Source organism: Populus trichocarpa, chromosome 9 (genome assembly GCF_000002775.5).
Source record: "Populus trichocarpa isolate Nisqually-1 chromosome 9, P.trichocarpa_v4.1, whole genome shotgun sequence".
Classification (NCBI taxonomy): domain Eukaryota; kingdom Viridiplantae; phylum Streptophyta; class Magnoliopsida; order Malpighiales; family Salicaceae; genus Populus; species Populus trichocarpa.
Genome location: NC_037293.2, coordinates 12,282,869 through 12,306,879, shown reverse-complemented (window position 1 = coordinate 12,306,879; position 24,011 = coordinate 12,282,869). Strand labels below are relative to the sequence as shown.

The 24,011-nt window shown below is 34.8% G+C and overlaps 3 protein-coding genes across 6 annotated transcripts; 1 reads left to right on the top strand and 2 right to left on the bottom strand.

Annotated features, from left to right (window-relative positions):
• Nucleotides 1-131: 131 nt before the first annotated feature.
• LOC7460091 (protein FAR1-RELATED SEQUENCE 3) lies at nucleotides 132-10,173 on the bottom strand. Of its 3 annotated transcripts, none has more exons than XM_024608748.2 (6): nucleotides 9,982-10,170; nucleotides 7,181-9,623; nucleotides 6,991-7,080; nucleotides 6,562-6,711; nucleotides 3,057-3,173; nucleotides 132-447 (listed from the first exon to the last, which is right to left on the bottom strand). In XM_024608748.2, exons 2-6 carry the CDS (start codon nucleotides 9,485-9,487, stop codon nucleotides 403-405), a joined length of 2,709 nt encoding a protein of 902 aa, XP_024464516.1. In that variant the 5' UTR covers nucleotides 9,488-9,623; nucleotides 9,982-10,170; the 3' UTR covers nucleotides 132-402. The 3 variants fall into 3 exon arrangements, 2 of the variants coding, with proteins under 2 accessions (XP_024464516.1, XP_002313618.3); XM_002313582.4 differs by having other exon boundaries at nucleotides 7,181-9,584; nucleotides 9,982-10,169; XR_002983784.2 differs by lacking the exons at nucleotides 132-447; nucleotides 3,057-3,173 and having other exon boundaries at nucleotides 6,991-7,076; nucleotides 7,181-9,584; nucleotides 9,982-10,173.
• Nucleotides 10,174-13,157: 2,984 nt separating this feature from the next.
• LOC7460092 (short-chain dehydrogenase/reductase 2b) lies at nucleotides 13,158-15,922 on the bottom strand. 2 transcript variants are annotated; one of them, XM_024608464.2, is made up of 6 exons: nucleotides 15,861-15,922; nucleotides 15,658-15,749; nucleotides 15,311-15,554; nucleotides 14,391-14,468; nucleotides 14,115-14,300; nucleotides 13,158-13,663 (listed from the first exon to the last, which is right to left on the bottom strand). In XM_024608464.2, the coding sequence occupies exons 2-6, from the start codon at nucleotides 15,690-15,692 to the stop codon at nucleotides 13,286-13,288; spliced, it is 921 nt and encodes a 306-aa protein (XP_024464232.1). In that variant the 5' UTR covers nucleotides 15,693-15,749; nucleotides 15,861-15,922; the 3' UTR covers nucleotides 13,158-13,285. The 2 variants fall into 2 exon arrangements, with proteins under 2 accessions (XP_024464232.1, XP_002313619.2); XM_002313583.4 differs by lacking the exon at nucleotides 15,861-15,922 and having other exon boundaries at nucleotides 15,658-15,822.
• A 5,273-nt stretch (nucleotides 15,923-21,195) lies between these two features.
• LOC7478586 (non-specific lipid transfer protein GPI-anchored 12) lies at nucleotides 21,196-23,798 on the top strand. Its single transcript, XM_002312813.4, has 3 exons — nucleotides 21,196-21,727; nucleotides 23,265-23,324; nucleotides 23,531-23,798. The coding sequence occupies exons 1-3, from the start codon at nucleotides 21,325-21,327 to the stop codon at nucleotides 23,641-23,643; spliced, it is 576 nt and encodes a 191-aa protein (XP_002312849.2). The 5' UTR covers nucleotides 21,196-21,324; the 3' UTR covers nucleotides 23,644-23,798.
• The last annotated feature ends 213 nt before the right edge of the window (nucleotides 23,799-24,011 follow it).

Genomic DNA, 24,011 nt, shown 5'->3' with positions numbered 1-24,011 from the left:
TCTCGAAGTTCATACCAGTCTTGCCTGGACTTCCCAACGATTGTTGGTATGAAGATTAGAGCAACACGGTGCAAGTATCTGGCGTAACACGAATTATCTTTTGATCAATTCTGACTAAACTTGGGGAAGGATTTGGAACAGATGAGGCATCTGGGTCAGGTAAAAACCCAAAAAGGTAACTATTTGATGCCTCAGGTTTTTTATAATTCTGACACACTACATGTACAAATATGTTACAAAACAAACAAGGGAGCTGGGACGGGGGGGAGGGAAATAAAGGGGCAATAGGCGGGCATGCCCTAATCAAAGGGAACACAGATAGACAACATGATGAACACACTTCCTCTGTCGTTCAAAACAGTTTTGGCTACCTGGAATTTAGTTGACTATAAACATAAGCTTTCACTTCCGATGCTTCTTTGACGGAGGCTCTGCTTGGGGCTCAACCTGCTCAACATACAAACAACTTTATATAAGTACATCGAAACTTTGAAATCTGGAGCTTTGATTTTATTTTTATTTTTTTATCCTGGGGGAATTACTTAATAAAATAATGTTGATAGCTGAAATTTGTTTGGCTGCATTATTCCAACTCAAAGATCAAATAAATTTTTAAAAAAAGGGGAAAAAAGAGGCGCAAGATGCTTCACAACACAGATCTCATACTGTTCACAGAAATTCTAGCTACTCAGATTATATGCAGATGAACAACCGTCAGGATCAACACAACCCATGGACAACCAACCAGCTATTGAAATCTGCCAATTTAAGGGCTGAACAAGCTAAAAAAATAGACCATGCTAAACTTTTCAACTTGTGCGAACAGACTCGCCATGCGGATTTTACAAGGTAATAGCAAGATAACACATATGACGCAGACAGATTGTGTACGGTACTTGTAAAAAATGCAGGACGAGGTTCTTTATTGGAATCACCTCTGTTCTCATACTATGAAAGTTGAATTTGTGCAGGCAGAATGTTCATGTAAATGACCAGCATTTAGATGTAATCATGAAGCATTTACTTTACCTCTAAACCTAAACATAAGTTTCTTTTCTTCTATGATAAAGAGAACAATTAGTGATGAAAATAGCAGATGTACAATCACAAAGCAGAGAATATGACAGCCTCTAAACTAAGGTGCAGTAAACTAGCAAACCCAAAAAATTAAAAAGCTAAAGCAGCCCAATCATGTCAAATATTGGCTAACAAAACACCCCTTAAAGGCACTAGAAGCATGAGACCATGATGATAAAACATCCTTGTAAATTATGTGAATTAATTAAGGCTACGGTACATCCCTGTAAATAAAGTGAATTGATAATATGTTCAAAATGATTCCTTGGAGATGTTTAATATAAGCACTTGGTGCAATAGTCATAGCTCCTTGGCATATAAAGTTCCTTAAAAAGTAGCGATAATAACTTGGTGCAATAGAGTCATGGCTCCTTGCCATATAAAGTTTCTTAAAAAGTAGCGTTAATAGCGATGCTCTATATTGGATAATGCAAACCTGTCAGTACCACTATTATGATGTGTTATAAAAGGTATCTACCATGTTTGTCCATTTTTGATAAGTGGGGAGGACATTCAATTGCCTATAAATGTTATGTTTTGAGAAACAAGGAAATCAAGCAACATTATTAGACAGATAGTGAGCGCGAAAACAGATCAGAACAGAAGAAAAGAAAATAGATGATGAGCTGTGATTTTGATTCTGGATTCCTAGCTCTGTCAGGTCTGGAGTTTGACTCTCACTTTAAGGGAACAGAGAGCTTCTCATCACTTGAGAGATCTCCTCTAATGATCAGATGATCATCACAGGTTAGCATATTCTCAACCTTACAAATTTCATCTGAATCAGATAACTTTCAATCTTGAGGCATACACCTGTCCTCCCAAACTAGTTTCATCCAATTGTTTTTTTTTAAACTATAGTTTAATACAATTTTCAATATCAATTTAAAAGTCAAAAGGTTAAATTAGGTTTAGAGAGCCCTAGTGTTGCTCAACAATTTAGGGCTGGCAGCATTAGCTTTCTTGTTGAACTTGGCAGATCCTGAGGAAGTCTATCGTTATAGACTCCACTAAAGGTTCTGCCTTGATTCTACATCCTTGAAAGCTCATTTTGGTAAAACATGGATGGATTGATTCGGTTCTCTCCTCTGTTCAATCAGGGACATCAAGAAACTTGACATAAGGAGGTATTTTTCCTATTTTACAGATTTATATTTGTTTGATGGACATTGAATGTTCTGTACCCAGCCAGAATCTAATGTTTGATTTGTACTTCACCAAAAAAAAAATAGAGAGAGAGAGAGCCTAATCTGTGTTTGGTAGTGTCTATATTTAATTAATATATTTTTTTTTGTCTCAAGTCAGTTCTCATTAGCCAATAAAAAAGGAATTGTTCTTTCTTGTTATGTAACATTTCTTGAATTTGAACACTAAATTGGATATGCAATTATTTGTGAGTTTTCAAAAGTGGCAACTATTTAGATTGTGGAAAGTATGTATATAAGGCTTCTCTTGCACAAATAATGAGAGATTGTTACCATATTTCTTTAATAGTTTGCATAACTATGCTCATATGAATTATGATGTCGTCCAGGATGAATTCCCATTGCTATACACACCGATCTGACAGGACTATCTCTTTATCTTTTTTCTACAATGTATGGTTAGGAGATTGTATGGCTCTCAGGTCTAAAACTTTGTAACAAAGGGAAAGGCTTTGATGCACAGTCAAAGCTGCCAGCAACATTTACAGGGACAATAATCAAAGACCAAGCATTTCCTTTTCTGATAAAATGCAAGGAATCAATTTTATGGGTGCACTAAGGTAGCAGTTACTGCAAAAGATCCATTATTATAAAATTAACATACTTTGTAAGCATAATTCTTTTGGGCCCAGATGGACACTCAGAAAATTTGAAACAAATACAGGCTCCACAAAATGGAAGGGGCAGCATCAACAGTATCAGAAGATGAGAGTTTTGGGAGCTCATGTACCAAAAGTGAAAGAAAGTCACTAGAAGTAAAAAGAGAGTGCTTACAGAAATTGAAAGCTGCTCGCGAATGTAGGCCATCGATCTCAACATGGCACCTAATGTATCTCTGGAAACCTGAAATTTAACCTCTGACTCTCCCGTAGTTGTTTCAGTGTCTTGAAGCTGAAACCAGGAAAAAAAATGATAAGGTTTCCAAATGAAAAGTAAACTACAACAAATAAAAGGTCAACATACACCTCAATGAGACCAAAAAGTTATCTGTAAGAATGAAATAACTGCTGTGATTATTAAACATTAAAAGTTCTAATACTATGAAGTGGGTAGAACAGGGGCAGAGCTGAAAATTACATTTCGTTTCTTTTCTTTTTGGGCCTGGGATTCTTTAACTAGTCCTAGATCCCGTCTCATCTAGTTCTTTTCTGATAGGATTAATAACTCCTAGTGCACCACAAACACATGGACAAAGCTCACCAAATCTATCCTACAGCACCACTATTCATGGATAGCTGCTGTCATTTGGTTTGAAAAAGAGAAAAAGAATAAGCATGTTTATACTACTTGAATTAGAAAGATTTGCGCTAGTAATGGGAATCTCTAATGCAAAGAAGACATGATCTGGGATTTTTTATGGTCAAAAGCCGAGACAGATTAAAATCACAAGGTCAATAGGGGAACTGTTGTAACTTCTAAGCCTGATGGTCAAGAGAGATTCAGCATAAACCCCAAGGTTTAGGGTACAGGGTGTGCCCACCATAGGTGGTTGAAGTCCGTATGGGTTCCTCAGTTATCAAAAAATTAAAAATAAAAAAGAGTTGTGCATTGCTTACGAAACATAATTGGTTCATAAGAATATCACCCTAGTGGGTAAATGACTAGGGCACTTTCCTCTAGGAACAGGTTCTATATATTGCATTAGGTCATTTGCAGCCGGTTAAGTGTTCAAATGAAAACTTGGATACCAAGACTGGTTCAGCTATAACATGTAAGCCATGGAAATTCATCTCAGTAGTTTCCTCATCATTTTTTCATCATTTAAAATATAAAACCAGTAGTGGTTCCTCCATTATTCATGGAAGGACCTGGAGTTATGGAATATCCCTAGTTCCCTCAATGAATGTTTACCAGTTCACATGTCACTATTTCTAGTTTTTACTCCCTGGAAGGAAGGCACAATTAACTGGAATTTCATTTCTTTCAAAATATAAATGACAGGTAAACACATGGCACCCTTTCATAACTTCCATTTTAAGCTCAAATTCTATTTCTTCGAGGCATGATAGCAAAATCTGGGCTTTAGAGGGTTCAAGTGCCTTATCTTGCAAATCTTTTTTTTCTCAACCTTTTCACATACTAATTCTCCAATAACATAGACAAAGACAAAGTGCATATAAGGTTAAAGCTTATTTTGACTGTGATAGTCAGCAAGAAATTATTAATGACTGGTTGCATATTAAGAGATCACATCAAGGTCTGTTGCCTAATGTTCGTGCTGTGTCACACCTCAGTCACAACTTTGGATATGTGTACAGGTTATTTGCTAAATGCAATAAGTCTTTGATAGCCCTACTCGCCGAGGAATTTCTGGGGTTCAGGAGGGGGAAGGGGCTGTGAGATTGTGCTGTTTGAGAAGGAATGCAATGTTTTATAATTGTTTCAAGTATTTGGATAAAGCCAAATTCTAAGACCTCACAGCAATTTTATGGCAAGGCTAATCTTGTAGAATATAATAATTTTCTGAATGTATTGGGATATCTATATAGTGTAATGCTTCAGCGGCTTTACAAGACTTTCCTTAGTGGATATTCAATAGGATCAGAAAGGGCTGTTGTCTTGATCACTATTTTTGCGTTTTTGAGGAGGATTCCCGATTCCATGTTGTCTTCACTTTGACTTTCCTTTTTAATAATGATAATGATAATGCCAACATGATGACTAATAATTAAGTTTCTAGAACTTAGTCCTCTCATTTTATGATACCTTGAAACACAACATTTCAAAAAACTTCACATGATAGAATCCAGATGGGATGCTTGGAGAAATAAGCTAATTGATAGATGTGTAAACAAGTTAAAAAAGTAATACCCAATGTTGAAAGAAATTGGGAAAACAATGATTGTGAGGGAGAGGTAAGAAGCACAGGTACACACTCATCACATGTGCCCACCCGAATTATTAGGGCAGTATAAAAATGAGAGTTAGAAAAACTTAATGCGAAAAACATTAGAAAGAAAGTCATGTCAAGAGAAAATAGATTAAGAAAAGAAAATTCCTTTAACTAAAATAGTGTCTGACCATAATTATATGCTAGAGGGCCGCCTTCCTATGTTCTGGAAGCAACCATTCAACTAGTAGTTTAATCCCTCAACCATTTCTTTCAGTCTAGCCTCTCCCATATGATGGAAATAAAGGATCAGCCTAATCCCACACTTATAGAGATATACATTAAAATTCCAGTTTCACGCCCTAAATTATGTCTTCCATCGCTATCTGGCTCTCCTAAATGTGTATTCATATTTCACCGTTTTGCTCCTCTTTCATGTTGTAATCACTGACTAAGGTAATCCTAAACCACACTAAATGGGTAAGAAAATTCATGGCTATCCACAAAAAAAGAAAAAAAAACATAAAAAAAAATGATCGGAAAAGACAAGGACCGTTGACACATAGTGTGCAATGCTGCTGTAAAAGCATGGCTCCTCAAATGCATAATGCTGTATGGTTCAATATGGATTTCCTTAACCCATAATAAGTTATTTATATGCATAAAACAAACCTCAAACAACAAATGCTGATGCATTTGCACAATAACCAATTCTATAGATTGTTAATTTCATTGATGCCTAAAACATAATGACCAATGTTACTGCCAGAATTAGTATCTCTAAATCATAAAACAGAAGAGATCAAATCAAGAAGCAGACTGAATTTTAAATTAAGAAGGGCCAAGTTAAAGACAAAGAATTCAAAGAAATGCACAAAAAATAATACTAATTTCCTATAAATGACGCAGCAATAGGAGTTTTGAATGGCTTAGGTCAAGAGTGTAAACTAGTTGCCATTGGCTATTTTCTAAAGCATGCACAGGAAAATAGCACTTCTTCACTTCACGTTTCTGGACATGAAGGGATAGCATATATTCTGCAGCTAAAAATTGTTCTTCATTGCTAGTAGATAAATAATTCGAGAAGAATAATTTGTCCAAGAAGCAAGAGGAAGAAATACATCCAATTCAGAGTTCAGACTACCCCTTTGATTGGGGCTGGCTTGAGGTCCCGAGACCTGCCACACTTAATTCAAATTTAATATAAAGCTATAAATAAAACCATATGGGCAAGATAAATGGACATATACTCTAACCAATCTAGAAAACAACATCCTGAACCAGCAGCTTGTTTTTCTCTCCTTTCCATTTGTTTTTGTTTTAACGAAAGTGGAAGCACAAAACATATGATATTCTCTACAATGGATTTAGAGATTTCATTAGTCATGGTGGCAGGGCCTGAGTATCAGATTTATTTCTGTTACATAGATCTAGTTTTGAATTGCATACCTTCAGATTGATGACAGCAACTCTGTTAGCTGGTGTTGAGAGCTGTTCACTGATGTATGCCATAGACCTCAACATCGGCTCCAATGTAACTCTCGAGAGTTGAAACTTAACCTCCAATTCTGTTGATGGAGTCTTGCCATAATCTTGCAACTGCAGTAGTTCCACAGAAACTATATGTGAGGCCCCAAATCAATTGTCAAATACACAGCTAGAGAATAACACGAGTATTACTGACAATATGCTAAAGATTAAATCACAAGCACCAAAAACACTTAAATAAAAAAACCAAAACAAATACATTTTAAATACTTGAAAAGGTTTGTGTATTTACACAATGACCCAGGGCTGTCAACTGTCAAGAAATTTCTTTTTTAGTGGCTAGATGACCATTTCCAGCCCATTAGAGGTTTTAGTTTATTAAATGCATACCTTCAGGTTGATGACAGCAACTCTATTCCCTGGTGTTGAGCTCTTGTTCTCCATCACCCAAGTCATTGATTTGAGACAAGGAAGAACTGCCTAGGCAAGAGGTATAAATTGCCAAGTTAGTGGGTTTTGCTATAATTTGAACTCCAACGGACATAAAAATTAATACTTAAAGCAAAGTTCCTTTACGTACCATGTTACCAGGAGGTCCATCATCACGCTGAAGCGACACGGGGGCCATGCGGGGAAGATTCAAATCAGCAACAGATTGCACTGGATTGCCAGTATCATTCAGATTAAATCGCCGGGTAACTTCATCTTGCAATGGCCATAAAAATGGGGTTGTATCCGATGCTGAAGTTGAGGTCTTCCAATCATCGTTACCAGTCCCACCACCCTGACAGCCAGGAGGTGAGACTTTGGCAACATTTTTCTTCACAGCAGCAACCTTTTTCCCACCTTCTCTAAGAGCACCCATAGCAGCATTATAAGTTTCCACAGCTATTGCCCCTTCCTCTGCATATTTTATGGCTTCCCGACATAGATTGTTATACCGCAAAGTAAGAGACTCTTGGCCAGGCAAATCAACACCACGGTCATCTGTTCCTGCACCAGTTTTGGCATTTCTCGTCCATCGTTTTAAGATGTAATGGGGTGGTAATGTAAGAACATTTGTCACTGTGAATACTGTCAAAACATGTCTACAAAGAATGCCTGAATACTCAAACATTTGGCAGCTGCAGTTTGCTCTCATTTCTGGATAGTTTAATGAAACCATATAAGCCCTTTGGTCATCCTCAAATTTTGCAACCCTGAATGTGCTGATAGCTGCATCGCCCTCAATCCTATTAGCAGTATATACAAAAGTTTCAACCAACTCTTCTTGAAATTTTGCAAATATCTTCCTTGTATAAAGATTTGCCGCCTGTTTTTCCATAGGAGATGGCGTCCTCAAAACTGGTGTGGTGCAAATTGTATCAAAATCTGCTTCTAACTCTCTTTCGAACCAATTATCTAATGCTCTTTCATACTGTCTAAAGAACATTGGCAATGTGGTCTGTTGGTTCACATAACCATCAAAAAAAGTACCATCAAATCCTTGATTTGGACACATTACAGCAAAAAAAGAATCCCGAAAGTACACTGGAACCCATTGAGCACGAGCATCATGCAATGATTGAAGCCAGTCATGTCCTCTCAAATCATATTTGTCAAGAATATCAATCCATGAGTTTTCAAACTCCTCGATAGTTTCAGTCAAGTTGATACAGTTATACAGTTCCAATTGAAAATTGGGATGTGCATTACATACATGAGCCAGTTTTTCCTGACCTTCTCTTAAAACATGCCATTTACTGATACAGTGTCGGGTATCAGGAAACACCTGAGAAACTGCCGTCTGTATGGCCTTGTCTTGGTTGGTGATTAGTGAAGCAGGCTGTTGATCATACATTGCTGTCAGAAATGTCTTGAACAACCAAACAAAAGAAGCTTCAGAATCATCAAGAAGTATTGCACAGCCAAATAAAATTGTTTGACCGTGATGGTTCAAACCTGTAAATGGGGCAAATGGCACCCTATATTGATTAACTCGAGGACTTGTTTCAAATGTAACTGCATCACCGAAATGAGTGTAAGCTGTTCTTGACTTTGCATCAGCCCAAAAAACATTTGCCATTCGATTTTCATCATCGAGTTGTATTGCATAAAAGAAACCAGGATTCTCAGCTTGCATTTTCTTGAAATACTCCAACAGATTCTGAGCATCCCTACCTAGTGTTCTCTTTTGGTTACTGGACCGAGCAATATAATTCACTGCTGTAGAAGTCTTAACGACACGGTTTGGTTCAGCAGGGGTAGTGTTCCTAACTCCATGATTTGTCTCCGAGACAGGTGTGCGGTGTCCATCCATGGAAAGATACATTACACCACTTGGAACAACTCCCCCTCCTTGGCTAAAACCACTAGCAGCAACAACTGCTGCTTGGCCATCACCACTTGGAGAAACTCCCACTCCTTGCCCAGTTTTGGCAGCACTCTTTGCAGCACCAGCAAAATGCCTGCGGGGCCGAAGGTAGTGCACTTTATTGGGATTAACAGTTGAATGGTTATGCTCCTTTACAAAGTGTGTCACGACCCATTTACCTCTCTTTAATTCTATTCTAAGCATTGCATGACAACTATCCGCAGACCTTCTCTTCAAACCCTCCCTGCCACATACAAACTCCCTAGCAGCTATGGCCCCATCAGTTTTAGGACGGGTAAAGTGAGCAACTTTGGTGCTAAAACCTAGACGTCTAGCATACTCATCGTAGAAAGTCTTAGCAGCATTCTCCGAATCAAATTCCATGCCGACACATGGCTCATGCAACTCCGCAGCTCCATCCTCATCATGCTCGCCATTATTTGCTTCTCCACTGTCATTTGGTTCTGCATCTCCATTGTAGGCCACCCCACGATGACTTGTCCCCTCTTCATCGTCAATCACATGAACATCCATACCAAAAACCCTCCGTTTCCAAAGCTAAACCTAACAAACACTCCTTAACTCCACGTGCATTTCAATTCTCTATTGAAGCACAAGGTGGCCACACAATCTGCACAAAATTGGCCAACAAACCCCCCAAAAAATATCTCTGAGACGTAAATTTAAAAGAAAATAGAAAACTAAACAAATTAATAACAAAAAAGTAGCATTCTTTTTTCATTGAAATAAAACTTAAACAGCATAGCTATTAACGAAAACTCTAAAAAAAAAAAGAGACTATCTTTCATGGTTAACCAGCTTATACAAACAAAACCCAACACAAAAACATGAAACGACACAAAAATGAAACGACACAAAAACACACCAAAAACGGCACAGAATTCAACTCAACTCAAGTCAATTCAATTCAATTCAATTCAATTCAATTCACTTCAAGGAACAATAAAACTAGAGCCCTATAAATTGCAGAATCAAGTTTAACCAATAATAACATAGAGAGAGAGTACCTGGTAATTAAAATTGAGTGAATTCAGATAAAGAGAAAGAGGATTGGTAATTAGGGATTGATCAAAGTTTTGATTTTTTTTAATTGAAGGAGGAGAGTGGAAAAGGAGAGTGAAATTAAAAAGTGGAAAACCCTAAAACTCTTTTAGAAATTTACTAAAGAAGCCCGTCAAATTTAGTTCAATACGCAACAAAACCTTGCGTGGGACTGTGAGTGGTCCGTTAGGTAATCAGGCAGGGGATAATTTCCAAACTAGTCCTTCCAATTTTAATTTATTGTCAATAAAGCTATTGTATTTAAAAATTTTGTACATTTAGTTTAAAGCTATTCCTGTAGTAAATCTTTACATTTTTTTAGTAAATCGATGTTACTAGTTAGTTATTCCATTTCATACGTTTAAGATAATTATAGATAATCAAGTTGATATAACTTTTTTATAAGTTAGCATATTAGATAGAAGCTCCGTGGAGTTTTTTTAATGTATTTAGTGTTGTGGTATATGATATTTTTTAAAATATATATTAATTAAAAATATATTATTATAATTTTTTATTTTTAACATAAAAACATTAAAAGTACCAAAAAAAACCTTAAAAAACACTAATTTGATATTTTTTTCAAGTAAAAAAATATTTTGAAAAGTAAATTTTAACACAAAAATAAAAACATAGAATTAGATGTCAAAATCTATATGTTATATTGTAGTATTATTAGTCTTATGGATTTGACATTTGTTTAAAAAATGTTTGATTCTTCTAACCATTATCAAAGCTTGTATAAGAAGATAAAAAGACATTTTATTTTAATTTTGTCCATTCTTGATTTGAAAACGTAAGAAAGCAGGAGGAAGTGAAAAAAAATTAGGCAAAAAGTAGAGGATAAGACTATACATTGTATGTTGAATAAGTGTTGGTTTGTTTGACATTGTGTTAGTTTATTTTTTTATAAATAATTTTAAAATTACTTAGCTTGAAATAGATATTAAAATGATTTTTTTAAAATGTTTTTTTTTATAATTTTGATATATTAATATTAAAAATAAAAAAAATAATTTTTAAAAAATATTATTTTAATATATTTTTAATTAAAAATACTTGTAAAAGGTAAAATTAACACTAAGCAATCCTCTAGCTTGATTTTGTTGCTACTTCAACAAGATTTGGTATGTAGTTACTCGAGATTTTTGTTATTGATAACCTAGATACTCGTACCTTTGCTTTATTTCAAGAACTCATCCCTTTTTTTACATTTTTTCATTTTATTAGAAGTAAAATGAGATTAATGAAGATAGATTCACATTTTTTTTATCATGTTCAATATCATTTATTTATTTTTTCAAATACAAGAAAATACAGTAAAAGCTAAGACTCGAAATTCTAAGGCCTTTTGAGGTCAAAGGCATAAATATATTAAATTTTAGCTGCCATTCTCTTAAAAGAGTTCAAGATTTGGAGTTGGATCGAGGGCAGACACATGAAAAAAAAAAAAGCTAACGTGCAGGGGCTTGAACAACCTTTTATTAGTACAGGGATGCAATTAAATATCTTGAAAAAGTACAGGGACTAATAGGGGTAGAACCCCCCCTGTTTAATGTTTATACAGCCCAAAAACCCAAAACCCTACCACGAAGAGACGAGAGACTGCACCAAACTGTACTGACAACTGAAAATTCATAGAGAGAAGAAGCAAAGAAGACAGACAGACAGACAGAATGAAGAATATAACTCTGCTTTTGATGGGCTGTAGAGGCGTTGGTCACCAACTCGTCCAACACATTGTCTCCTGTCAATCCCTTCATGTTCAACAAGTTCACTTTTTTTCCTTTCTAATCACTCTCTTCCATTCTTAGCTCAATACCATTAAAACGGGCTTCCGTGTAACAGTGGGAATGTGCATTCGAAGTCGACTTTGTACGTTTTCATATGAGAAAGTTGAAACCTTTGTGTTTTGGGCTGGCATTGGCAGGGAGTTTACTTGAGAGTAGTTGGAGTTTGTGACAGTAAATCGTTAGTTGCTGCACCTGATGTGATTACAAGAGAGTTAAATGATCAAGCTTTTTCCTAAGTTTGCTGGGTTAAGTCGAGTGGTTCATCACTTTCAACTCTAAGTGATATGGGTTGGTGCCACTAATGTATCTTTGGATTGATGGTGGCGAGGGTGGGCTATAGACGACTAGAGATCTGAGAAATCTTAAAGCATTCTCAAGCCGCCTTATTAAATGTTGTTGATGCATGCCTTTTCTTAGTGAGATTGAGGAAATGCATGCGAAAGACAAAGTCAGAGATTGATCGATCAAAGTAGAAACCCTATTTCGAAGCTTCACTTCCATGCTTTGGTCGATGAGTGGTCGTAGGTAGCATAGAGTTACTCATGGCTTTTTTTGAAATGCCTAAGTGATCATGGTCTTTCTTGGAACGGGGATTAGTGCTAGATAAAGAAAGTCCAGACTGGAGTTTCTTTACCGTAGAAAGGTGCCTAAACATGGACTCCTCAGGGTAAAGAACATTTATAGACAGTCTTTATTCCCGACTTACGAGTAAAAAAACAATATGCCCGCGGACAGCAGAGAACTTATTAGACTCTCTACACTCGGAGCCAGTAAACATGGACTCACATATACCTCCGACTCATTTCTCACCTACAATTACGGGTCCTTTCTAGCCTGCAGAATTGAATTGACTTGAAGCTATTCTTGAGAGGTTGGTGCTCGCCTTCCTGTCATAGCATCCTCAAATCATAGACTTTGATCAGGAGATCCTGTCCATCGTAAAATTAAGAGTTTGAGTGGTACCTGTTTAACAAGGCTTTGATCCAATCCTTAACCTGTTAGGTTATGCATCTGTTAGATCATGCGTTAGATCATGCATTTCATTATGATTGTATTTGCACATGCTTATTGGTTCTTTTATGTGCTTCATGTTAACTCTTGTAACAGGTACGTTGGGAAATGTTACGAGTGAGGTTGAGGATGGAAAGCCATTGAGTGAAGTTGTTAAAGCTGCTAAAAATCTGTAATTTGAATGGTAAAAGCCCGCATACAGAATAAGGGTTTTTACCTGCCATATTTTGCGTCGGCATTTTCTTTATAGCAGGTGGCAAATAAACGCCCTCAAATTAATCACATCTTATCTTGTGTGTAAGATTATATTTTAATTTGTAAGCATGTTATGAAATGAATGAACCAAAAAGCATATCATGAAGGATTATTAACTTGGTGGTCTTTTCATCATCATCAAAAAAAAAAAAAGGGTAGTCTTTTCATAGCATCGACAAAATCCAACGGCGTCTGAGTAGAAAGAGCTCGATCAAAAGCTGGCGACTTCAGTTTGATCAAAATAGCAGCCAGTAGGTCCTCCGTCAGGTAAAAGGGCACACTTGACAGGACCTCGAGCTCCCTCTTCTACTGGCATTGGTCCTGTGTGCCAGTTTATATCTGTATTGACATAGCCAGGATGAACGCAATTGATGAGCATGTTAGGATGCCTTTTGGCAAGGAATCTAGTGTAGGCATTAAGGGTGGCCTTCGAGATGCTATAAGCTGGCAGCATCAATGACCATCCACCAGCTTCAAGTGTATTCTCTTTCAAATCTTTCAAGAATCTCTTCAATATTGAATCCAGTTTCTCTTCATTCAGTGTCTCCAAATCCCCAAGCTCGTTTCTTAGATCATCTCCTCGAATTCTCTGCAAGTAATGATTGCCTTAATTGAGACAGGTGCACATAATGCATTGTTTACAGTGAAACATTAAGCAAAATGTTGAAGTTGTTCAAATTCTATCTTCTATGAAGTGCAGAGGTGGCTTCTTTCACCACTTTCGGTTTGGAAGCAGTTTGCAGGGGTCGGACTCAATATATATGGATGATCGTTATACTCGGAATATACGTGCCACTAATGCGAGGCATATAAACATCAAATTTTTTTGCAAGGTAACCATTCTGCAAGTACATGGTCTTTAGAGAGACAACGAGGCCAAGTTTTAGCTTATTGGTTAGCAGCAATACAAACAGGTTTATGCATGCATGACTCCACAATGAACATTTCAGCAACAGTATCTATAGGCGAAAGTGTGATGCTGTCTGTTGATTCTCCATCAAAGAAGAAAAGAAAAAATGATGAACGTGGGCTGCACTTACCCATAGCTCACCCCTGAGAGATGATACATTAACTATCCTGGCCCCTGAAGGGGAAAGCTGCAGAAGCGGGAGGAGAGCTTCTGTTAATCTTTGGACACCGTAGAAATTAGTGTTTAAGCATTCTACTGCTGTCTCATAAGATGTCTTAATCACTTGTTGAACCATGTTGGTTGCCTTGCCTGAAAGCTGGACGGAGAAACAGTTGCTATAAGGTTGTGTTTTTCTGGTTGGGATTCACTGGCAAAGCTTTCATGTTTTAGAATAAGGTTAACTCACCCAAGTTTCAGGATCTATATTCATGGCCCTCAAGCGTTCCTCATCAACTACCACTCCAGAAGCTCCAGCATTGTTAACCTGGACAAAATAAATGCATCACAAAATGCGGGAAAAACAAGAAAAGAACACTCAAAATTCCAAACCCGTGAAAAATTATACATTTGCTATCCATAACTCTTCAATAAAACTTTGTTTTTGCTCTAAATCACTTATGATTAACATTGAACCAAACACCATTTGAAGATTCCTATCGAGCCAGCAAGAACAGAACATCTAGACTTATTTTTTAAATGAATTAAGCTTATACTTCACCAGCTAGGCTGTCATTGGATACAAAACTGCTATCATAAATCAGTAACTGGCAGTATAATTTAAATGATTTTGGTTGAGAAAAATTGTTAAATACATTAATGACAACCCAAATTGCTCTTGAAAATCTAACTTCTTTCATTCACTTGTTCATCTATCATGGGAGTTAATCTGTCACAAGCATTTCTGGAATTAGAATTGTTGTTACAGGTCCTTAATTCTAAGGAGGGGATGGCTGGAGAAGAAGCAATTTGAGCAGGAAGAAGTCAGAAAAAAAAGAGGACTACTCATTTGGATTAAAAACGCACGTTTTATTTAGTTGAATTCCAGAAGAATTAAAATACAGCCACATGTAGCTGGTTGTTATTGTTTTTTTTGGTTTAGATATAACAACCTTGAAAGAGAAGGATTTATGCAGAAAATGAAATAGAAGAATTGATCTCTCTCTCTCTCTCTCGTCGTCGTCTTCTTCTTCTTCTTCTTTTTCTATGGATGCTAAACCATACCATCCATTGCTGGACTTAACAGTGAGCTCCCAAAGCTCACCAAAATACTTGGAAGAAACATCAGTAGATCAATTAATATAATCGTTCTTGAAAATGAACCCTTACCAGGATGTCAAGCCTTCCAAATCTATCCTTGATAAACTTGGCCAAGGACTCGATGCTAACTGGGTCCAAGACATCAAGTTGATGAAACACAACATTTGTCAAACCCATGTTGTGTAGCATACAAGTGGCGTCCGTCCCTCTCTTCTCATCTCTAGCTGTTAGCACCACTGTAACTCCCTTAGAAGCAATCTGCCTCACTGTCTCAAGACCAATGCCCTTGTTCGCACCAGTCACCACTGCATACCTAAGACAAAAGGCGAAAAACACTCCAGTCATTAACCAATGAAACGAGCTCTTGGCCAAGAACTGGTCGTTAAACAACTTTGAAAAAGAAGACGATGTTTTACTTCTCCACTCTTGAATGGTCGCCATTGGTCGCCATTGCTGTGATCTTAGGATGATTTCTTGAGATGATTTGTTTTCTTGGGGTGAGGTGAACCTGTTGAGGTAAGCAAGCAGCATTAAAATAGCAGCTGCCAGGGAACAGAATCCTTAAAAGAATCATTACAGATAACTAGTACAGTACAAAAATATTGCAAATCCCAGTTACCCAGTCTACACTTTGTGTTTGATAGAGACTTGAATCCAATCCACTGAAAGAAATCCCGTCTTGAACCCACTCTGCATCCCATTAACGCATATTAAAAAGTTGATAACTACGAGTAATAATATTCTTTAATTATTATATAAAGTATTTTTTACTGTGACGATTGACGAACACTCACAAAATGAATTTTTTTTACAATTAGTTCGTGATTAGTGAATTTAATTGAGTATTTATAATCAATCGGCCCATCAAACATTTTCTTGGAGCAAGAGATACGACTTTCGAGGCCAGTGGCCCATCAAACGTTAGATAAATAACAATAAAAAATAAAAGTTGTTCTCAAAGTTTAGGAGTATTTGAGATTGTGTTAAAAAAAAATTTTAAATATATTTTATTTAAAAATATATTAAAATAATATATTTTATTTTTATATTTAAATAACTTTAAAATATTAAAAATAATTAAATTTTAATGAAAATAAGGTTAAACCACCCTGCTAAACACACCTCCCAAAAAAACATCCCAATTTCATGTCGTCCTCTTGCGGTGGACACCTTCAATATAAGAACTAGAAAGTCACTTTGGCTTGGTGGCAAGTGGAAATTTACCCGCTCAAATAATAATTACATATTAAGAAATTACTTCCCTGAAAAACGATTTCTCAGAAAGCAAACAAGTTTGCCCTTCGGATATGGAGCTTAAAACCGAATTATATATAGCTTAGATTTATGGGTGAGGAGTGAGCATGGCATAGTGTGTAAATATATTATAATTCTTCAAGTCTCTACTCTATCTTTATCTTAAGGTTACGGTCCAACCAAGAAAATGCGTGCCATCAATTGCCAGCTATACGGGGTTTGCTGCCAGCAGAGTAGATACTAGATAGACAGGAGAAGAGCTCGTCAACACGTGACCATGTGACGGGTGCTCATTAACAAATTTATTTTTTATTTTTTTTTGTGTTTTCAAATATTTTTTTAAAATATAAATTATTTTAAATTAAAAATAAATTTAAAAATATTATTTTAATATATTTTTAAATATGAAATATTTTAAAAAGCAGTAATAATAATTGCTGATAGAGTGTCGTAATTTATGTTAATGGCTGACCTCATTCTTCGTGGCCATCAACTTCCAACTTCCAATAAGAGAAAACATTTTTCAACCACTCTTTGCAAAAGCCTGTGAACAACATTCTTTTGGACACCTTTTTTTAGTTGGATTAATCATTATATTATTATTATTATTATTATTACTATATTAATATAGATATTCAAAATTAATCTTATATATTATAAAATTAACAATCATGTAAGTTTTTAATAACTCTAAAATTTTTAAAATTCAAACTGATAATCTTTAAATAAAAACTCAAGATTTGATCAATTAAATTACATCTTTATTATTATTATTATTATTATATTATATTCATTACTTTTTATTTTTTTTCCTCTCCAATATTCCATTGTTCTTTTTGATAAAGTGTTTAAGCTAATGTTATTACACTCAATCTAACCTTTCAACCTGATAAAGTAATTTATGATTTAAATTGATTTAAAACATATTTTTAAATAATATCACTTTATTTTTTAAAAAAATCTTAAAATAATATTAATTTTTTATTGTCTCGAGTTATCCACCTAAGTGCCTTATAAAAATACTCACATCCTGCATCAACAAACACAATATATATATATATATATATATATATATATATTTCTTAGGTGTTTATCCAAGAAGGAAGGGAAGGAGAGTAAAAACATATAATTTACAAGCTGGTCTGATCATGCGCAATATTTTAGAAATACCTGTGTTTCTTGTGACTTGAGAATTCATGTGTGACCCAAACAAGTAACTTGGCAAGTGGCATGGCTCGCGGTTTACCGCTGTGTTGATCGAATAAAGTGCTTTCCTACTCTTTGATCATATGTTTACGAAAAGGCTATTTCAACTCTCTTCTAATACTCTACCATTGAAATTTCTTTTACACTTGTCTTCCAAGTCTCCTATCCAACCTCTACCTACTCTAATTTATAGTAATCCATGAAATTGTTTGGAATTTCTTTTGAAATAGGGTTGCTTTTTCTCAAGAATTATACTTTAATATTGTCCAAAAAAATATACAAATCAAATTAAGGTACAACTTGATGCGAAGTGCTGTGGCATGTAGTTAATTCCGTGTAAAATTTAATATAGTAGGAGAAACATATACTATACGATATAATTTCGGGAGTCCATGTGTGATGACCATAACATGTTACATCAGGATTTGCGCTTCACGCCTCCTGCTTATACCATACCTCCACGCGGAAAACTTGCTTGCAAGAAATCAAAGTTAATTTCTCACACACAGCTAATTAAAGTTTCATGCCGATGAGCTCTTATGGCTTGATGTCATCCATGTCACTTGCTTCTTAATATATACTGGATTCCAGCTTCTCAGGGGCTCAACGTCAGCTATAAAAACAGTTTCAGATACAAACAGGATTTTATAACTAACTTAACTAGTAAGACGTGTTTTTGAGTTATTCGTGGCCCGTCATTACAAATCTGTGAAGTCCATAGATCAAAACGGACAATATCTTGCTAGTGAGGTGAGGTGTTACATTTGGTATCAGAGCCCGGCTCACTGGCTATCGGGTGGTGCAGACGGTGTCGTCGGGCTCCTTAAGAAGGGTGAATTGTAATATTCTACATCATAGGATGAGGACTTGGGGGAAAGCCTTATACGAGCATGCTCACCTTGACTAGTAAGACGTGTTTCAGAGTCATTCGTAGTTGCGAATAACAAATCCGTGAGGTTCATAGGCCAAAATGAACAATATCTTACTAGTGGGGTGGGGTGTTACAGCGATACAAAGTGTTTTTTAAAGTATTTATTACTTGAACATATATTAAAATAATATTTTTTATATTTTTGACATAAAGTAATAAAAAATTAATTAATTTTTTTTAAATAAAATTTTAGAAAAGTGCAGTCTACCAAACTGTGCTTTACTAGTCTTCGAGGTTTAAGTTTGTTTTGGCATTGGATTCTTAATAATTGTTAATGGCTCTAGGATTTTTTGAAAACATTTCCTAATATTCCTAAAACATCATCATCATCATCGTATTTCTAATTTGGTCTCCCTACAATTCAATCCATCCTGCTCTACTGATTACCTGACTCCGTGGCTTGATTCTCTGCACGTAGTCCTTCCCTATTGCTTGATGTCCTACGTCGGATACTGTCCAGTAATCAGTTCCAATCTACCTCTTGCTGGCCACTAACAACCACATTAATTCCTGACACCATAAAAAAGAAAAAGAAAAAAGAAAAATAAGAAATAAACCCTAGTCAAATGATTTTCCATTATACTATATACTCTTAAAATTAAAAACTTTATTCGCTTTGAAGAGCGTACCAAGATAAATCTTTCATCGTTCTTCTCACAATTGATTTTAAATGTTATATTCGTCTAAATTCCGTGATGGCAGTGTTGAATGAATGAGATTATAAAATATCTGTTATAGATATATTATCAGATAGATATTAATCTCTCATAAATTGATTTACGTATAAATTTATTACTCTTGTATATTTTGATATATAAATAAAGGTCATTTTAATATAATTGTATATAGAGAGATTTTTTTTATTTTTTATTGTGTTTTTTTTTTTTAAGATTTACATCGATATCTACGAATTAAGAGGATTAATTGACAGAATCTTATCGGAATATTACAAGATACTCCCAAGTTCAAAAATCTGGAGCAGATTACATGGAACGTCTCTTCTTAAACCAGTCAAGAAAGGGTGGATCGTTAGTTTTCTTGACTACCAAAATTGAAAAGAAAAGGAAGGAGATCAGTAGTTCTATTTTTCTCTTAATAATTACATAAAGGGGATGACTGAGAGTGTGGTACGTAGCTGTTGTTTTTCAAAATTATTTTTCAATTAAAAATATATAAAAAATTTTTTTTTTTAAAAAAAAATTATTTTTGATATTAGCATATCAAAATGATTTGAAAACACAAAAAAATATTTTTTTTTAAAAAAAAATTATTTTTGATATTAGCATATCAAAATGATTTGAAAACACAAAAAAATATTAATTTGAAGTATAATTTAAAAAAAAACACTCTTTTAAAACACAAAAACAAACAGGCTGAAATATTATGAATTCAATGCATTGAATCAACGAGTGATGTGAAGCTCATTCATCATATAATTTTCTAACTCGTCTGTTATTACGTTTTAAAGATATTTTTAAAAAAAATTAATTTTTTATTTTTTTATTTTAAATTAATTATTTATATTATCTAATCATTTTGATGTGTTGATATTAAAAATAAAATTTAAAAAATATAAAAATATTATTTTAATATATTAAAAAAATACATTTTAAAATATAACTGATTATCAATAATAGAGGACCACCGGCCCAGTGCAGTTGAGTATTTAGTGAGAAATGCATTAAAATCAAGCCTTAAAGGCAGCATCACTCTTTCCCTTTATTCTGTTATTTTTCTTTTCACGACATTTATTGTATTTGGAAGCCTGCTCGACAGCTTAGCAGCAGATCAGCTGTCAATTTATTTTACTTTCACACTTCTATATTCAGCTTTGTCTTTCTTTTGCTTAAAAATGGGTGTAACAATTGTATATATTTATTCAATCATATATCCATGTGTTTTTTTGACGTTCACACACGTAATTTGATCGTATATCCATTGTATTACATGTTTTATGTTCATTTATTTTTTAAAAAGATCTTAATATCAAATATATTTGAAGTTAAAATTTAATATTTTCTCAAGACTAATTAGATAAGATATATCACATTAGTAAGGAGCCTCGAAACTTTGATATCAAACCGTAGATGGATGTTTTTAAATAAAAAAAACTTTAAAGATAAATTGAACTGTAAAAATAAACATTTCCTTAATATATTGTTTGAAGTTTTAAACACTGTTATTAAACTTAGCTCAACATGTTAGATAAACCTAATGACCCACTGACCTAGAACCTATCTTGAACCGAGTTTCACATTGAACTAAGTGGAAGTTGGTCCTGGTTGATTTAGAGAGTTAATCTGCAATCCAGTCAAAACCTGAGTGAGACCTAACTTGAATTTTTAAATGATGTATTTTTAATTTTTTTTAAAATCTTAAAACAATATTATTTAAAATTATTTAAATCAACTTGAGTATATTATTTAAAATCCTATTATTTTTAATAGTATTTTATAAATGAGGTTTTATAACCACGCGTTAATTTTCGCACCTAAGACGGTGGGAAGTGGAAGGAATCCATGGACAATAACTTCGGTGGTGGTTGTATATTTATTGATTTCGGCTGGCTAGTGTTGCTATCTCCATACATAACTTATACACCGAGCTTTCCTTCACAAAATCAAAACCACCCCCACAAGACAGAAACATAGCGACACTTGCTCGTGTCTGCATAGAAAATAAAGAGAGAGAAATGTCGAAACTAGCGATCACCACCATATTTCTCACCCTAACCATCTTTTCAACAGTGCCAGCAAAAACGTCAGGAGCCACGGCTCCGGTGGCAGCACCTGCACCCGTTTCAGGTGATCTTGCTCCGGCAGCTCCCGGACCAACAGCAGTCAATGAATGTTTAACTCCATTGTTGAACATGTCTGATTGCTTGGGGTATGTAACACAAGGAAGTAACTTGACAGTCCCTGACAAGAATTGCTGTCCTGAGCTTGCCGGGCTGATAGATAGCAACATTATATGTTTGTGTCAGTTGCTTGGTGGTGATATTGCTGAGCAATTTGGGATCTCACTTGATAAGGGAAGAGCTCTCAAGCTTCCTGCAACTTGCAAGATTGATGCTCCTTCAGCCACCTTGTGCTCGGGTAATTAAATCTATTTATTTGTTTAATTAATACATGAATGATCCTTAATTTCTTGTTTTATTTACCTTCTCAAGGTCCATTAATTATCGAAATTGAAAAATAGAATTGTATATTAGATTTTAATTACCTTAACAAATTTATTTTAACCATTATCCTTGAGACATGCCTGTTTTTTTCTTTTTAAAATTGTATTAATTTCACATCAATTCTTTAATGCAATCAACGAACTTTACTAGTGCCTTGTCTTTGCTCTGCCCAAACCCATCACTTACCGTTAATGCACGATGCTCACCATTAATTGCCTTTGACATTTATTATGGGAACCATCTTGAACCTGCCATCTCCCTCCCTCCCTCCCTCTCCCTCTCCCTCTCTCTCTCTTTTCTGATTAGAATTTGAGACCCTACAAACCATTTTTTTAGTTCTTAAAATAGAAAAAAAGGGCTAGCTAGAAAAGAAAATTAATCTTGCAAGGTTGGTGAAATAAATTAAACCAAATTTTATTTATCAGATTCATGTGTTTTTGAAAATAAATAAATGAATAAATAAATAAATCGCTTGTAAGAAATCATTGATTTACATGACTTTTAAGGTATAGATATTTGTCGTTTGCCTGGAATTTGTCTTCTCTTTAATTAATTGGATTATCCTTAATGCAAATCCTTCATTCTTATATTCATGGTAATTGTGTTCTGTAAAATCTATGTATAGTTTACTTCTAGTGGTATCTAGAGTTGTTGGGATTGCGGTTGAATCATGTTTTAAACAAAATCTATGTATAGTTTACTTCAAGTGGATTTTCCCTCACCTAATCACGTGCTAGATCTGTTATTGTGCTTCTTTTATGTATCATTTCCCGTTCCATCACGTGCCTGTAGATGATAGGTGAGAACCCCCTAATTGTTTCCTGCATTCAAAATTGTTTTGAAAAGGAAACTGGATTATTGAATTACTTACGCGTTAATTATTTTTTATTAAAATTTTGAGAAAATTACTTAGTGTTAATCTATCAAGATCTGAGTAGGTTACCAAAAACCTTATTATATTAACTAATTTTTAGTATTAATCTATCAAATATCATAACAAATATCTTTTCTGGGGTCGATTGAGATTATATTTTGAGATGTAAATTTTATAGATCAACCCGTTAGATTGAGCTGAATTTAATAATTATATTTATAATTAAAAAAAAAAAAAGAGAGAAACAAATAAAAGAAGTAGAATAAAAAAACAATGAAGAAGATTGATTCATTATAATTATAGTACATGCAATGCATGAACTCATCTAATTTAAAATGCTTAGAACATAATCTAAATGATTGGTAGAGTATTATTTGGGCCCTCTAACAAGGTTTGTTCTTGATTCCTTATTAAATCAAGTGAGTTTAGAGAATGTCAATGTTTTGAACATCAGCATAATGCCTTTTATGTTCAAGGTCAGATCTCAATGATTCACAATTCCAAGTCCAAGACATGGAGATTTCTAGCTTTAGATTATTTTTTTGTGTTTTTTTTTTCAATGGGCTGTGTTTTGCAGCTGTGGGATACCCAGTACAAGCTCCAGCAAGCGGTCCATCAACAGGCTCAACACCTCAAGGTACTTGCTTTCATATTTATGTCTTTTTTCCAGTTCTTTGATTTTGTATGATCTTTTAACCCTTCTGGCGTGGCGGGTCTAGCCGGGACCTGGCTAACCGGCCCCTAGTCCAGGCCGGGTCTAACAAATAATTAGCTCAAAGTTTATTAGATAGTTCAACATGTAACTCGATTAAAATGCATTGATTTTAAGTTGACTGGCTGCAGGTCCATCTCCATCAACTGGAGATAATAAAGAGAGCGTTGCTTCAAGCATTGCTGGCTCAGCTTATGCAATCTTCGGCGGCTTAGCATCTTCATTTCTCCTAACATTGTTCTGAGTTTCAGTTTTCTTCTCAGGTGTAACAGCTTAATTTAGTCTCCTCATTTATTAAATGCTGTGACCATGAGATCTGGTATGCCTAGCAGCAAAATAAAGTGTGCGATTTGTTGTATTATTTCATTTTAAAAAAAAATTAGAGCATTGTTCCCTTTCTTTCTTCCTTGTTTGTTTTTCTATTGATAGAATTTTTTAGTGGATTAATTGGCCTTAAGCATCCCTGTTCTGAATTGGGGCAAACCCATGTGTAGTTTAATAAGTTTTTCATCCCATAAGTTAAAATGATTCCATGAACTTGAAACTCTACTCGATAGAGTTTTTAATTAAATTGAATAAAATTTTTATTGACTTGAGTTTATCAAAATAGAT

Coding starts and splice junctions, on each gene's coding strand:
- LOC7460091 (XM_024608748.2), bottom strand. CDS start 9,487: ATGGATGTTCATGTGATTGACGATGAAGAGGGGACAAGTCATCGTGGG. Junction 6,712..6,990: donor TTGCTGTCATCAACCTGAAG/GTATGCATTTAA, acceptor GAACTACTGCAG/TTGCAAGATTATGGCAAGAC. Junction 448..3,056: donor GCGAGCAGCTTTCAATTTCT/GTAAGCACTCTC, acceptor TATGTTGAGCAG/GTTGAGCCCCAAGCAGAGCC.
- LOC7460092 (XM_002313583.4), bottom strand. CDS start 15,815: ATGATTCTTTTAAGGATTCTGTTCCCTGGCAGCTGCTATTTTAATGCT. Junction 15,555..15,657: donor GACCATTCAAGAGTGGAGAA/GTAAAACATCGT, acceptor CTTTTGTCTTAG/GTATGCAGTGGTGACTGGTG. Junction 14,301..14,390: donor ATATAGATCCTGAAACTTGG/GTGAGTTAACCT, acceptor TTCTCCGTCCAG/CTTTCAGGCAAGGCAACCAA.
- LOC7478586 (XM_002312813.4), top strand. CDS start 21,325: ATGTCGAAACTAGCGATCACCACCATATTTCTCACCCTAACCATCTTT. Junction 21,728..23,264: donor TTCAGCCACCTTGTGCTCGG/GTAATTAAATCT, acceptor TGTGTTTTGCAG/CTGTGGGATACCCAGTACAA. Junction 23,325..23,530: donor AACAGGCTCAACACCTCAAG/GTACTTGCTTTC, acceptor GACTGGCTGCAG/GTCCATCTCCATCAACTGGA.